The sequence below is a fragment of the Daucus carota genome, chromosome 2, assembly GCF_001625215.2.
Source record: "Daucus carota subsp. sativus chromosome 2, DH1 v3.0, whole genome shotgun sequence".
Lineage (NCBI taxonomy): Eukaryota > Viridiplantae > Streptophyta > Magnoliopsida > Apiales > Apiaceae > Daucus > Daucus carota.
The window spans coordinates 50,353,778-50,368,976 of record NC_030382.2 but is presented as its reverse complement, the minus strand read 5'-3'; the positions used below and the strand labels follow the sequence as shown (position 1 = coordinate 50,368,976).

General features: G+C 32.2%; 2 protein-coding genes, 1 long non-coding RNA gene and 1 other non-coding gene across 4 annotated transcripts; 1 reads left to right on the top strand and 3 right to left on the bottom strand.

Annotated features, from left to right (window-relative positions):
- Window positions 1-5: 5 nt before the first annotated feature.
- LOC108208488 (probable protein S-acyltransferase 7) lies at window positions 6-3,209 on the bottom strand. Its single transcript, XM_017379021.2, has 5 exons — window positions 3,097-3,209; window positions 2,159-2,341; window positions 1,396-1,692; window positions 994-1,227; window positions 6-804 (listed from the first exon to the last, which is right to left on the bottom strand). The coding sequence occupies exons 1-5, from the start codon at window positions 3,178-3,180 to the stop codon at window positions 346-348; spliced, it is 1,257 nt and encodes a 418-aa protein (XP_017234510.1). The 5' UTR covers window positions 3,181-3,209; the 3' UTR covers window positions 6-345.
- A 1,054-nt stretch (window positions 3,210-4,263) lies between these two features.
- TRNAQ-UUG (transfer RNA glutamine (anticodon UUG)) lies at window positions 4,264-4,335 on the bottom strand. Its single transcript has one exon. It is a non-coding gene; the product is annotated as a tRNA-Gln (tRNA).
- Window positions 4,336-5,283: 948 nt separating this feature from the next.
- On the bottom strand, window positions 5,284-8,481 carry LOC108206930 (uncharacterized). Its single transcript, XR_001804190.2, has 4 exons — window positions 8,049-8,481; window positions 6,133-6,231; window positions 5,748-5,926; window positions 5,284-5,649 (listed from the first exon to the last, which is right to left on the bottom strand). It is a non-coding gene; the product is annotated as an uncharacterized LOC108206930 (long non-coding RNA).
- Window positions 8,482-11,922: 3,441 nt separating this feature from the next.
- Window positions 11,923-13,547, top strand: LOC108206934 (bidirectional sugar transporter SWEET10). Its single transcript, XM_017377371.2, has 6 exons — window positions 11,923-12,081; window positions 12,216-12,252; window positions 12,369-12,579; window positions 12,667-12,831; window positions 12,918-13,037; window positions 13,136-13,547. Exons 1-6 carry the CDS (start codon window positions 12,036-12,038, stop codon window positions 13,439-13,441), a joined length of 885 nt encoding a protein of 294 aa, XP_017232860.1. The 5' UTR covers window positions 11,923-12,035; the 3' UTR covers window positions 13,442-13,547.
- Window positions 13,548-15,199: the final 1,652 nt, after the last annotated feature.

Sequence of the window (15,199 nt, the reverse complement as noted above, 5' to 3'; positions counted from 1 at the left end):
CTGTTCTCTATACCTTTCGCTGATAGCCTGCTATTGAGCCAAAAGCCGAAACTTTGTATCAATTTGAAATCACAATACCAAGCGGCAAATGCGATATAGGTTCTTCAAGATATTACGAGCAACATTTCTGCAAGCATTCACACTACTACAGACATAAAGGTTCTTCTAGAAATTCCATTGTTTTAGGGACCATAACTCGCAAGATTACTCTTTGATAATATACAGTATAACTTAAAAGGCCTCAATTTTTCTGCACTGAACTTTACCACGTATGTTTGGTCTTACCTGCATATTCTTTATCAGTTTTTTCTAATAAGTGACTTTGCTAAGCATCAAACTCGACCATCATTGCACATTCTTCATTGCAGAGCTCAAGCAGCTGCCATTGTCACCAGTACTTTCTCGGTTGAAATGCCCAGCTTCAGATGCCATGGCATCAACATCAGGCAAGCTTTGTATTCTGTTTAGGTCAGGGGACTCCTCATCACACTCATCGTGCTTGTTCACTCTATCATTGGTGCTGATGTCCACTTCAATTTCATGCAGACCAGTTCCAGAGTCCTCCGAAACCAGCTTCAGCCCGGCTTCTAGGTCCCCTGTGAGTTCCTCCATATTTGAACCAGATGAACTAGAACCTACCACTCGAATTTGAATCTCTGGTTCTATCTGCACCTTTGCCCTAAAATTGTTCTTTGATGGGGGAATACTGGTGAAGAAGACCTCCATGAAGTTTCCAGTAACCCCTTTGTTAAAGGGGTTGGAATTCTGAGAAGGATAACGATGCTTATGATGATCGATGGTAGACTGCAAGATTAATAGGAGAAGTTAATAAGAAAACAGATAACACGAAATTTTATGCTAGGGATACCTAAAACAGGATGGAGAGAAGAAATTATTCCAGAAAAGGTGTTAGAGTATTGCTGGTTACACAACAAAATGGCATGCTATTTGGACCTTGCTCATATTTTAAAATATTAAAGGAGTATTCATTACCATGTTTTTGCTGATGAGATAGAGATGGTAGCCTGTCAGGGCACCAGCCATCACAGATAGTATAATCGTGTATATTATTAGAGCAATAGAGGCTGGATACTTGGCCATTGCTTTTCTAATGGATGCCGTCTCCCTATTACTGATCCTTACAACAAAGACCCAGCAAAAACTAAAGACACAGAGATGAAGCAAAGTTGCTGAGCACAAAAACATGAAGTAGAACTTGTAGTTCCGCTGCATCCAGAAACACACTTTTAAATATGGCAAAAATATCCTTTTATTGTAAAACACAGGAAATCTAGCAGCACTTTGTTCAGAAGTTCTATTAAGAGGATCAAACAGAAAAATAGTGGGCTATGGACCTTATATCCAATCCAATACATGTTAAGAAATGTATCTTACCAATCCAATACATTGTCCAAAATAAGGGCAATGGTGATCACATCGCTCAATACAATTGTCGCATATTGAACAGTGTGAGGTTCGTAGAGGCCTGTAAAGCATGCAAGTATCACAAGATTTGACTTTCACAGGTATATCATTAAGAACTACGTTCCTTGTGCGTGGCAAATGGAATGGTGGTGCACGACCAGTCCCAAACTCACTGCTCCCATCAAAACCCTCTGGCAGTGGAGGGTGTGCATTGCGAGGTACTATACCAGGATCTGTTCCAGCAGTAAGGAGTAGGAGGACTAATACCTATTACACAGAGTAGATAACCAAAATTAGTTCCCTTGAAAACTGTAAAACATACTTAACACTACATAAAAAGAAAGACTAAAGTTGTTGAGTTTTTATTTCAAGGATTCAACCCTAATATCCTATACAAATATATAACTATCATAATTTCCTTGATATATATACTATTAGTATAAGTTCACATTTTATAATACAATTACGTGAATCAGGATCATAAAGTAGCATAAATTCAAGACCACATTATAAGTCAAGGAAATATCTATTTGAGCAATATTTATAACTTTTAACTAAGCTGCATATGAACAGCTTAATTACATCTCAACACTTCAACACATGTAATTCATCGAGCTTTGATATTAGTGATTACTTGCCTACCACAGACAACCTGTGAAACCAAGAAGATGGCATGCAAAAAAATATACCTTAGCTCTTAAATTAATTACACAATCAAAAAAGCAGAACTTACCCAAATTGTAAACAGAACAGCGACAACCATAACTGAAATGCCAATATTTTTCGAATATTCATCCATTAATTTCCGTGCAATGAAGACACAGAAACATGGAACAGGAGCAACTATAAGGATCACAGTCCAAAGAACTGATCTCACATCTGGCCCAAAAATCAATCTCCCGCGAAAAAGAAAAACCTATACGACAGGAAAACCAATTGTCATACTATCAAATCAATTGCTGCAAGAAGCAATCTTATTCCTGTAAGACCGTGATCATAGGTAGTATGTATAAAGAGAAGCGTTGTCATATTTTACGGAACTATAAAAGAGTACATTATTAGAGCATCTCCGACCATTGAAACCCCTTAGCTAAAAGTTGAGTTGGCATACTAGAAATACAAAATTTTAGCCAACAGCTCGAAAAACTCAACTCCAACCATACCCAGCTGTTGTCTATAATTTTAGCCAACCTCCTATGGATGGCTAAATTTGTCGAACCTCTACAAGTCTGTAAGAAATCTTAGGAAGATTGCACATCATTTATTGCCATATTGATTGATATATTCAATTTTAACAATCTAAAATATTAATAACATACTATTTTAAATTATACCCAACCAATATAACCAATACCATTGAAGCAAAATGTGTTATAGGATAAGCAAATTTTACATAATGTCTTACAGGTCACATTTAACCAAAGCCGTTCGAGATGCTCTTATAACAGAAAATTCCAAATGCTTAAAATTTGTACTAACTGTCAAGTATTCAAGTCACAAACTGCAAACATCCATAGTAGTAACATGTAACATTGTAATGATTAAATAATTTTAACTTAGTCGGTTCAATCGGTAATTAACTAATCACAAAACAAAACCTAGCACTAGTAGAAAAACCCCGTAAACCGGCCTAATGAGCATTGAAAAAAGAAAAAAAAGGACAGAACTCACGTTACTTCCTTTCCAAGTTTGATAAAGTCGTAGCTGACCCGACCCGCCAGCGTCGGGGCTCTTCTGTGGAACCTCCACGCACATCCTCCTCCTTTCAACTCTCTTACGCACTGATCAACTGTTACCGGGACTAAATTCCGGCTATTTTTAACTTATCATAAAGTAGTACACTCTCGGTCCCACCAGATTTTTTACGCTACTCTTGAACACGCATTTTGAAACTCCTATTTTACAGTTCCGTGATGATTTTTTTTATAAAATAAATTTTGAAAAAAAATTTAGCGTCTAAACTTTTATTCAGAAAGATAATAAATTAAAAAAATGTTATTAAATTATACTTTATAGGAGTTTCAAAATGCGGGCAAACAGTTCCTGTTGGACCCTATTGGGACGGAGGGAGTATACACAGTAGCGGATCTGACTATAAAATTAAGGGGGGCAAACAATTAGCAAATAATCATATATTATAATAACGTTATTTTTATAAGCTTCATACTCTGAAATCTGTGCATAAGCGCTTCGTTTTCTCAATATATGTAATCAAACAATCATTCAACCAAGTATCTCCCATTTTATTTCGAAGCGTAGTTTTAACAAGTTTCATAGCTGAAAATCCCCTCTCAACCGTTGCGGTTGCAACTGGTAGAACCAATGCCCATATTTCTTACTATATAATGTATCCTATATTTAATTTTTACGCAATTTAAATAATGATTAAAATAAATATATATATTATATCAATTACCACAACTCTGTGGAGATGTTAAGAATTTTATACAAATGCAAACTTTATTAACACGGAAACAAAATCAATTACACTAATTACGTTTATACAAAATTAATCATACTTTTTTTTTTTTTTTGACAGCAAAATTAATCAAAATTAATCATACTAATTACGTTTATATATCAGTTTATTCTTTGTGAGATATCCTGTAAAATTTAATCTATATATATCCCAAATTAAGTTTTCACTAACTTAATTGAGTATTATTATCTGGGTCATTAATCTGGGCCTCGTGGCTACTCGGCCCATCTTATGTCTTTTCTTTTTTACCTGAATTTGGGCTAAGATTACTGGAGAGCTGCCCCAATTTATAAGAGAAAGTATATAAAAAAAATTGGAACCAGGAATGTTGAGCTTGAGCTAAATCCAGAATACAAAAGAGGTCCTACCGGGAGTCGAACCCAGGTCGCTGGATTCAAAGTCCAGAGTGCTAACCACTACACCATAGAACCACATGAGAATAGATTGAATATTTAGTTACAAATTCGATACACGTTTGAACTATTTCATCAACAGACAAGAATTCAATGAAATGAAATTTTTTATAGCAAAAATCAATCGAATGTAAAGTGAAAAAATGGTTATGTCAGATTAATGTTCATTCATCATGTACAATTTTAATAGGCTTAAGAAACTTCTGCGAATTACTAGCTGGGATCGTTTGATTCGATTCAGGAAAACGAAATGGTATCATGCTGAATTATAATTATTTGTTTGATTTTGATCTGTGAAAAGAATAATAAGTTATATGATTATTTTTATATCTAATTTTTCAAATATTACATAATTTTGAAAAAGCTAATGATATTTAGGTTATGATAACATAATTTATTTTTATTTTTATAAATTAATATAATTTATTACTTACAATAATATTGATATTTAATGACTCAACTTATAAATTATATAAATTTTTATAAATTGGAAGAGTTAAATTAAAATTAAATTTAATTTCAAAAAATACATTTCACTTTTGTTTTTAACAATTTCAAATGAAAATGAAAAAAAAACAAGGAATGGAAAATCAAATACATCGTCGTGGGGATGATGAATGAATTCAGGATGTAAATGTTCTTATAACCAAACTAAATTTATCATTTTCTCAATAATTATACATATTTCTGTTGTAGATGCTCTTATTCTAACTAAATTATCAGTTTCTCAATTCAGATTTATATCAGATCATATTTGGTTTAGATAATATATTATTCAGTTTTAGTTCATTTTAAACTATAATCGGATCTAGTATTTCAAATTATTTTTCCGTTTAAGTAATTTTTTTTTTCTAATTCGTTTAAGTAATTTTCAGATTGGTTTAAATCAATTTTTGGATCATATTAGATAATAGATTATATGATTGAGATATAAAATTGGATCTCGGTACCAACTAACTAACAAACTGACAAAAGACCCGAGCGCACATGTGGCCAATCCATCAACCCTGCGCATTCGTTTATCTTCATAACATGTCAACTCACTTTCATTCTACACACACATACAACATTAATTCCTCTCACTTTAAAACAATCACTAAAACAACACTAATGAATTCTAAAACAATCATGAATCTATATTCTGTAGCCAACAAAATCATAACTATAGTATATGGGAGCAAAACAACAATGACCAAATTATTATTAGGTACTTGATATTTGCACAATGCCAACTCGCTAAGGAAAGTTTTCCATGTAATCTCCCTGTCAATTGTCTAAAAGTTGAATCCACTCTCGCTGTCAAACCTATCTTTGCTGATACAATGCTGGAAACTGTATGAAAATTCCAGAGTCTTCAGTGTAAGTTGAAAAATATTAATAGATTGAATGCTCATAAAAAGTTAAAGCTTAAATTTTATCAGGGAACTGACATGTAAGCAGACGTCAGATGAAACATCTTGTTCAAATACTCCAAGAGAGATGACAGGCAATGAGGTAAGAATCACATTATATGATAACATATACCAATCATCATAAACTGACTGACCAGAAAAGCCAGTAAATGCCTCAAAGTAGAACAGCATGAGGCCTTGCAGAAGAAATAACAAATCTGCAGAGAATGAATTTGAAAAAGCAAATTAGCAGACAAGTATACACCTGTATTATGCTGTGCTTAAGCATGCACATAAAGTGTTGTTACTAGTTTAAGTATGTTAAAATTAACATTTTTTTTATCTAGTGAAAAACCTAAGCATGTGATGGTTCATTGTAAAGAGTAAACATGCACCGCAGATATAGTAGCTTCTCAATTATTACCGTTTGAGCGATCCACTTATAGCACCAGTGTCCATGAACAACTAAAAGTCTCTCCAAAAATCGGAACTGTGCAATAGCAAAATCACTAGACATCACATCCTGCAAAATTGTGAGAATTAGATGAGAGTGTGAGACTGGGAAAATATCCAGAAACAGGCAAAATCCCCATATATCATTTCACGCTATCATCCACAATAACTCTCATGGTATTTTACTACGGCTATCAATAGAAAAAATTTGTTAAATACCACAGCCATACACTTTGCCGATGAAGATAAGAACAGAAGTGTCCATGAATAGATATGAGTTTGTAACTTCAGGTATGAGAGGTGGGACATGCAGATTAGCCCTTGTCAAAGAAGAAGGTGACACACTGAGTGCACAGGAGGGGGAGACGTGGCCAAATGGAGATGGTACACGACATCCATTGTATGATCAAGGAATTTTAAGAATAAATTTGAGCAGTTTCAGCAGAGGAAGACAAGAGACACTAAAGACAGGAATTGAATTTAGGAGCCATGGGATTTTAGTGGAGATGGCCAGGTCCAGTCCGTCCGGATACAGATTTGGAGGGGGCAAATATGTCTTTTTATAATAAATAAATTTGTTAAAATAAAAATAATACATGTTTGAAAGGGTGAATATGTCTTTCTATAATGAATAAATTTTCTCACGTAAAAGACATGTTCTGGAAAAATAGATATAGTAGATACTCATTTAGTCATTTATATCCTTTTACTTCACTGTAGATAAATTTCAAAGCTTGTAGATAACGAAAGATATTGCATGCAGAAGATACAAGGAATTGGCATTAACGAGTCAACAATATTTGTGCATGAATATCCGATTTCCAATAAACTATGAAAAAAAAACCGAGAGAAACTTAAGTCTATTTTGTACCCAATATATACTCACAAGAAGGCGTATCTAGGCTAAACAAAGAGAAATCTACACATCTAAAGATGTGGAAAAATACTTGTTCTTCATTTCCAGCCATCCTCTTGATCTTTACTCTTCTCCCAGCACTAAGTATTTCCAAAGTTCATATTTATGTGACAAACAGTGTCCCTAGTGATTCGCCTAATCCCGTTACTACTCATTGTCAATCTAGAGACGACGATCTTGGATACCATACTCTTCATGTCAATCAATACATCACCTGGAGTTTTCATCCAAGTCTCGGAGGAAGCACTCTCTTCTTTTGCCACCTTTGGTGGGGAGACAAAAATGTAGCATTCAATGCATATGAAGAAAAACGGTTTTGTGTGAGGAGGGGTAAGCTACCATGGCAAATTAAAAGTAATACATGTTATTGGGAATCAAGAGCTGATGGAATCTATTTCAATAAAGTGAATGATCCCAATGATTCGCCCTCATGGGTAAAAAATTATCCCTGGACTGTGTCATCTGTCAAGTGATCAAACTTACAGTTATTACTTCTTTCTCTGGAGAAATCTATATGAATGAACAATTACACTATATCCTCTTTTATGCATTGTATTCAATATCTGATTAAATTTCATAGATTGTATTCAACCCTCCTACAATCTCATCGGACCTAACACACACATACCAACAGATTGTACTCAGTTTATGCACCAAAAAAATAGGAATCACAACTTATCAATGAGTACACAACTACATGTAATTGACAGTCTAACTTATACTATACTGAACAAAAACTCAAAACCCATCAGTGTATCTACCAAAAAAATATATTCAGACAATTAATTTCATCTCTCAATTTTACAACACTGACTTCATAAAATACACCAGATCAAGATGGTTAAGCGTGCAAACTAACACTCAACAGATTTTAACACAACAAATATAATTTACACATCGATCTCAACCTAACCATATCTCAATTAGACAGATAATCACAAAATTAACAACTTAGGGATTTGAATCAATACCGATGAGTGGTCGTCATACACACATCTTTATTGACTCATTTTTCTCGTTTCTTTGTAGATTTATCCTTCTTCTTACTCGCTTTGGCCTCTCGGATATCAATACCCATGCTTTCTTCATTGAAATCAAGCGGGTCTTCCTCAAGCCACCTCTTATGACTCATGAACTCAGCTCTGACTTATCCATGGCTAGAACTCACAAATCGACTTAAAGTTTATGAATGAATTGAGAGATTTGAATGAATTGAGACGTAATATGTATACAAATAAAGGAAATCAATACTGGAGAAGACGATTTCAAGACTGAATTAACCGGGAAGTTAATGATTTGATCGGAAAGATACAAACGGCGATTAGGGTTTTGGGTAGTTCGACAGAGACGAGAGATAGATTACGGTTGTACCGACCGTAAAAAAGGTCAAAAAGGAAAGTAAAAACATATATTACTAGTAGATTTTAATTATGTGGGTGTTTGGCAAACTTAACTTATTGTTATTTGGAAAAAAAGTTACCTCAACTTATTTATGTAGCGTTTGGCAACTTAAGAGAAATATTTAAAATGAGGCTTAAAAGTCTCGAAAAAAAAGTTAGGAAACTTGGGTTTTTTCAGGTTTAGAGCTTATTATAACAAAATAAGTCACGAGTATCCAAACACTTTTAATAATTTATAAATTCAAACCAACTTTTCACTTATAATCCACTTCTTTAATTTAAGCAATAAATGACTTCTTTTATGCTCAGTCAGTCCCTATGTTTCATTATTTGCTCCTAGTTTTGAAATTAATCAATTTGAAGGCCGCGTAACTTATGAAATTTGATAAAATAATATTTATATTTATATTCTTATTTCATTTATAGTCAAATACATAAATATATTTAATAAATTAAATTTAATTGATCAAATTTACTACTCAAAGAATCCGAGTTTATAAAATTTTGCACGCATTTCAAGTCTCCTGTAAAAATAGTTACATGATGATTTTTGAATAATTTTGTTCTACATAAAAATTTAAAAATCAAACTTTTATAGAAAAAAATAATTTAAATATATATTATTGAGCTATAGTCTCAGAAATCGTGTTAAAAAATAACGTATATATGCAGGGCCGGCTCAACCAAATTTGGGGCCCTAAGCAAAACTTAAAAATGAGGCCTTCCATATTTATATATAATTTTTTTTGATATAATATAAATTTATTAATACAAGACCCTTATCTCAATATTGGATGTTGAACGATGAAGATGAGAAAGATACCAAAAAAAGATTACAATAGTTCAGTAGCTAGTCGTTGAGGAAGAGTTATAAATAGATGTACACACAACAGTGAAAATTGAAAAGACAAGCTCAAACACTAATTTCATCATAATTATTCATGATATATATATATATATATATTTTAATTTTTTGAACAAATATTCATATAAATATGATAAATATTATTAATAGAAACATAATAAAAATAATTTATATTTCAAGAATCTTTCAAAAAAAATGATACTTTACTTAATTATTCTCATTTTTAAATAATAAATCAAATTTTTTTATATCATTCAAATATATTAAAAAAATTAAAATTATTTGGTAAAAGTTTGTTTTCAACAAATTTTTGATAAAACAAATATTAATATTTATATATGCAGATATATATAAAAGGGTTTTAAAAATTTGGGGGCCTTTTTTTGTTTGGGGGCCCTAAGCCCCTGCTTAGTTTGCCTTATTGTAGAGCCGGCCCTGTATATATGTTGTGTTTGGTTGGGGTGAATGATTCCGAAAGGAATGAAATGAAAAATAAACTATCTTATGGACAATTTTTAAGAAATTTCATTCCTTTTTTTCCCTTCCAATCCTTACATCATATGCTAGATATCATCCCTTCAATTTGATATAAAATGCCTCTTTCTCTCCTATCTTCGATTTCTTCTCAAATATAATAATTTTGTACTCCTTCAAAAAAAATTCAAAACTTTCTTCTTATAACTATTAGTTTCAACTATTTTTACCTCATTTCATTTCATTCCATTCTCCCTAACCAAACACAACAATAATTGAATGGACGGAGGAAGTGTAATCTTTAAGAACACATCCTAGTTATATCGCCAAACTCTTAAAATAGTTGTTAATGGTCGATTAAGATATTTACCATACTAGGATCGTCGAATGAAATGAAGATTTCTTCGATCATCAAAGATCCTGTAAGCAACATCTAATCATTTTGATTACACTAAGTACTATTTAATTAATCAATAGTGAGTTAAACACCGAGACTGTATTATAGTACGAAAGCATATAAATATCGCACTTACCCATGCAAAATCTACTTTATTTACTAAAAGACAGATGGCTTAATATGCCCTGTCTAAAATAATTTTACTTAAAAGCCATACATTAGGATTTAATCTTTCCATACGTACTGACAAGACAAAAAATATATGAAAAAAATTAAAACAAATTCCAAAATTCAGGAAATTATATACGAAAATTAGTTGCAAGATCTATGTATGAAATATCTTTCGACGCAGGTGTAAAATGACTTGAGAAAAAGGATGGAAGCATTAATTTAATCTAATATGTTTGGACAACAGCTATGTGCTCTAGCCCAGCTCCTATATACCACTAATGTTGGAAGAGTAATTTATTTTTAAGAAATTCTAGGCCTTTTTACGAGTTGACGAGACGAATGTACATATATATGTATCCGAATCACAACAGATCTATGTTGCGGCACAGCCTCTCTACCTTGTTCAGTACCGTCCGATAACTTGTTAATTGCCTGTCAATTAGAATTGTTAATATAGATTAGGAATAAGTAATTAGGTCCTACCACTCTAGGATTTGACCAGATCAGAAAAAGCATGAAACCAGCATCGTCAAATTTCACCTTTGGCTCCCTTCCCCCTATTTTGCAGTTAGAGGTTCCATTATTTCTAATCTCACTTTCATCTTTACACCGTTAATTTACACACATACATGCATAGACTATTTTGGGCTACTAAATTAGAAGTCTTAGGAATCTTACATAGTAGTTAAGCTTGACCCGACAAATCTTAGTGCTCAATTATGTTGTTTGTATCACCACTTTATTGAGTTTATTCACAACATTAACTTTACATATAAAAGAACGGCTTGGTTATTCAAATCACATCAAATATATTCATTTAAATGGACTACTTATATTCATTAATTATTTCTAGACGGATCTGCGCAACTTGACTTCTTTTCGAAAGATTTCATAGTGATAACTAGTTACTAGCTAACTGTTTTGCATAACAATTATAAAGCAAAACTATTGTGCTACGAATTCATTAAGTCCTTATTTGTTGCAGCACAGTTTGGCCTCGCTTACTTGTAGACAGGACATCACGTAACCATACTCATCCATAACTCGAAACTATCGAGCTGTAAACCTTAAACCAACTGGATCGGTGGGCGACACGTCGGAAAGCTAGCTGGGACCCAATTGGTTTTCGGGCAATAACCCGAACTAGAAAAAATTGAGCTGAACCAGCTGTTTCTGCAGTTCATTGAGGATTGAAATGTCTAAAACTGGGCTTCATGGAGCACTAGATTAAAGCCTACCTTCCTAGTGCCCTCTCTTAGTGTTATGCACCAGGTATTTTTAAGTTAATGAAATTCAAATACAATTTATATAAAATATGCAAGCTAAATTTAATTACAGGTATTAGTTATAGTGGTGATGAATTTGAGTTATCGCGCGTCCTATGCAAAGCTAGTGCATAGTGTAGAACAACTTTAGAAGAATAATTCGAGCAAATATCTCCATGAATCCTCCACTACTGCAATCATATGTTCATTCGTTCTTTATGCTTTAATTCCATAAAGAAATCTCTATTAAATCTTCCACTCTCTCATACTCCCTCCTATATAAACGCTTCACTCAACCCCTTCAGATATATTCAAGCTTGTCTAACACATACAGAAAGACAGAGATATAGCTAGATAAATCGAGAAGTTTTTTTTCCTTGCAAAATATGGCTCTTCTATCTGCTCATTGGACTCTTGTATTTGGTCTGCTAGGTACTATAATATTTTTCAGTTTATGCATCATGCATGCATGCCAGTTCTCTACATGCAGTGCATGTATTTATATATGTATCATGAAGAATTAAATTTTTTTAATTCACTTTTTTATTTTCTGACTGTTGCTTTAGGTAACGTCGTCTCCTTTATGGTATTTCTTGCACCAATGTAAGTGACAAATTTAAAATCTTATTCGTCACCTTTTCATCTTTTCATTGACTGAATATGTGCATGGTGCTGAGTAGTAATATAATTAAGCTTTTTGGTTCATTTACTTACTGCAGACCAACATTCGTCAAAGTTTACAAAAAGAAATCAACCGAAGGGTTTCAATCCGTTCCATACGTGGTTGGATTATTCAGCTGCATGTTATGGATCTACTATGCATTGCTCAAATCCAACACTCTGCTTCTCATCACCATCAACTCAGTTGGCTGTGTGTTTCAAACCACTTACATATGTCTCTTCCTCTTTTATGCCCCCAAGAAAGCCAGGGTGAGTTCCAACAAAGTAGCAAATTAATAGATTAAATAAATCCTTTTTATTTAATTCCCAATTAATAGTTTTATATTAACCATGCAGATCCAAACCTTGAAACTACTAGTTGCAATGAACGTTGTTGGCTTTGGTCTGATCGTTATGCTTACTCAGTTTCTTACACATGGAGCACTTAACCGTGTATCAATTGTCGGTTGGATTTGCCTCGTCTTCTCTCTATGCGTATTTGTTGCACCCCTCGGCGTTGTGGTAATTATACACACTCGATTTATTTAAATCGCAAACTTTTAATGTATCTGTGACTCATGCATGGAAAATATATATATGATTTTCAGAGACAAGTGATCCGAACCAAAAGCGTTGAGTACATGCCGTTCCTTTTATCTTTCTTTCTCACTTTAAGCGCTGTTATGTGGTTCTTTTACGGCCTCCTACTCAAAGACTACAACATTGCCGTAAGTATATATAATATATATAATTATATAAATTTCTTAATTATATAATTTTTTCAGTTGAATAACTAATTCTTTTTATTCTCTTTCTATATAAATAGGTTCCAAACGTGCTTGGATTTACATTCGGAATCGTTCAGATGGTGTTGTACATGATGTACAAAAACACAAAGAAAGTATTGGCCAAGGACGCAAAACTTCCAGAATTATTTAAAGACGCGGAAGTAATTATAATCGATGACAAGAAACTACCGGAACTGAAAGAAACGATAATGAATGTGATGAGGCTTAGCGAAATAGTGTGTTCGGAGATGAAACCGGCCGCCAAAAATATGGACGATGAGAAGGAGCTTGATATGATTCAAGTTCAAGTGGTGCCAAACAAATCCATGACAGCACTTGCTTGACTGTAAAATGTTCTGTTAAAATTGCACTCCTGTAGTTTACTTAAATTGTTCTGTTGTATGTGGTCTAGCTAGTTTCATTCTATGCCAATTGATTATGTTCCACACCTATCTTGCTTCAGCTCTCTTTGTGTGAAATACGAATTCACTAGTACGGAAAATTTTCCTCAAAAGAGAACATTCAAACTGTGCACTATCAACTTAAAAGGAAAAGAGCATGATAAACTAATAATTTGATTTTATAGTAATCATTTATCATCCTGATTTGATCAATCCAGGTAAATCTATTTAATATTTTAAGTATTGCCTTTTCAATATTAGTAGTATTTATAATAACAATAAAATTTTATGTATTTATACTATAATAACCGAACACTAGAAAATTTTCAACTCAAACTGATTTAAATTCATTGATTATAATTAAAATAGTTTATATACACGTCCAAATTTAGGTTTTCATAAATAACATATTAAATTTACAATATTAATTTTAAAAAAAAAATTATAAAATCATGACCTTGTAAGATATATTTCGATTCCCACCAATAGCATCCTAAATTTCAACAGATATTAATTATAAAAATATAAATAGATAAAGAATCCTACAATTACACTATATTTTAAAAGGAAAATGCTTGGTGCACATAATTGTGTACAAAAACATGTATATAATGACATGTGGCGGATTTTAATTGGATGGCCCCCTGCATTTACACCAACCACCCCAATTAAAACCCACCACATCACTTACCACATCATTATGTACAAATTTTCTGTACACAATTATGTGCACCTAAAATTGATGCGAATCTTTAAATAAATATTAAAAAAATAATACAAATATATAATTTTTGGTTCTTAATTACTAACACCATACTAACTACAAAAACAATATTAATTTTAAATATAAAATTAAATGTAAAGTTCTGACAATTAATTATACTATTTATTATTAATAAAAAAATAGAAAATAATAAGCAACCGTTAATTAGTTATTGAAAAAACAAATTATATTAAAATTAACATATACTTTGCCCCCAAGCTAGTAAATCAGTAGTAGTGTAAAGATTAATTAAAGTACTCAAAATCCTGACCAGTTTTATATCATTAGGCCGAACCGTTTTAATCACTTTCAATAATTTACACAAACTTTTGTTGCACTAGTATTTGTATATTTTCTAGCTATGATTGCATTACCCTTTGTAAAGAGCACTATATTGTTGTATGAATATTTTTTAGGGAGTCATGGACAAAATTTGTTAGGTTACAGGTCGTTTTTGGCACTTTCGGATTATAATAGTCGATTTTTCAATTGTAATTTGAGGAAAAATAATAAAATGTTGATGGTTCCCATGTCTTTGGGTAGTTTAATTTAAAAAATTATATTTTCTTAACTTGTCTGTAATTTTAATATATATTAAAAAAATTACAGAAAAACCGTCTATATTAAAAGTAAATATATGCAAATTTTTTATATAAATTGCGACCTAAAACAACTTTTTCCGAAAACTTTCTGGAGTTGCTTCCGATATCGATTACATTGTATGTCTGCTTTGGTTGCATTTGATTGCAACACAGTAAATTTCTAACAAAATATCAAAAAATAATATTTTGGTAATTTTTTGAAATAAAAGTATTTTTCAAAAACTTAGAAAAAGAATATTTTTTAAAAACCTTTAATTTATTAATAAACATTAAACACTTTTCCATTTAAATATTAAAAAGCCCTCCTAACTTTGTTAGCTAGGTAGGTGAAATAAA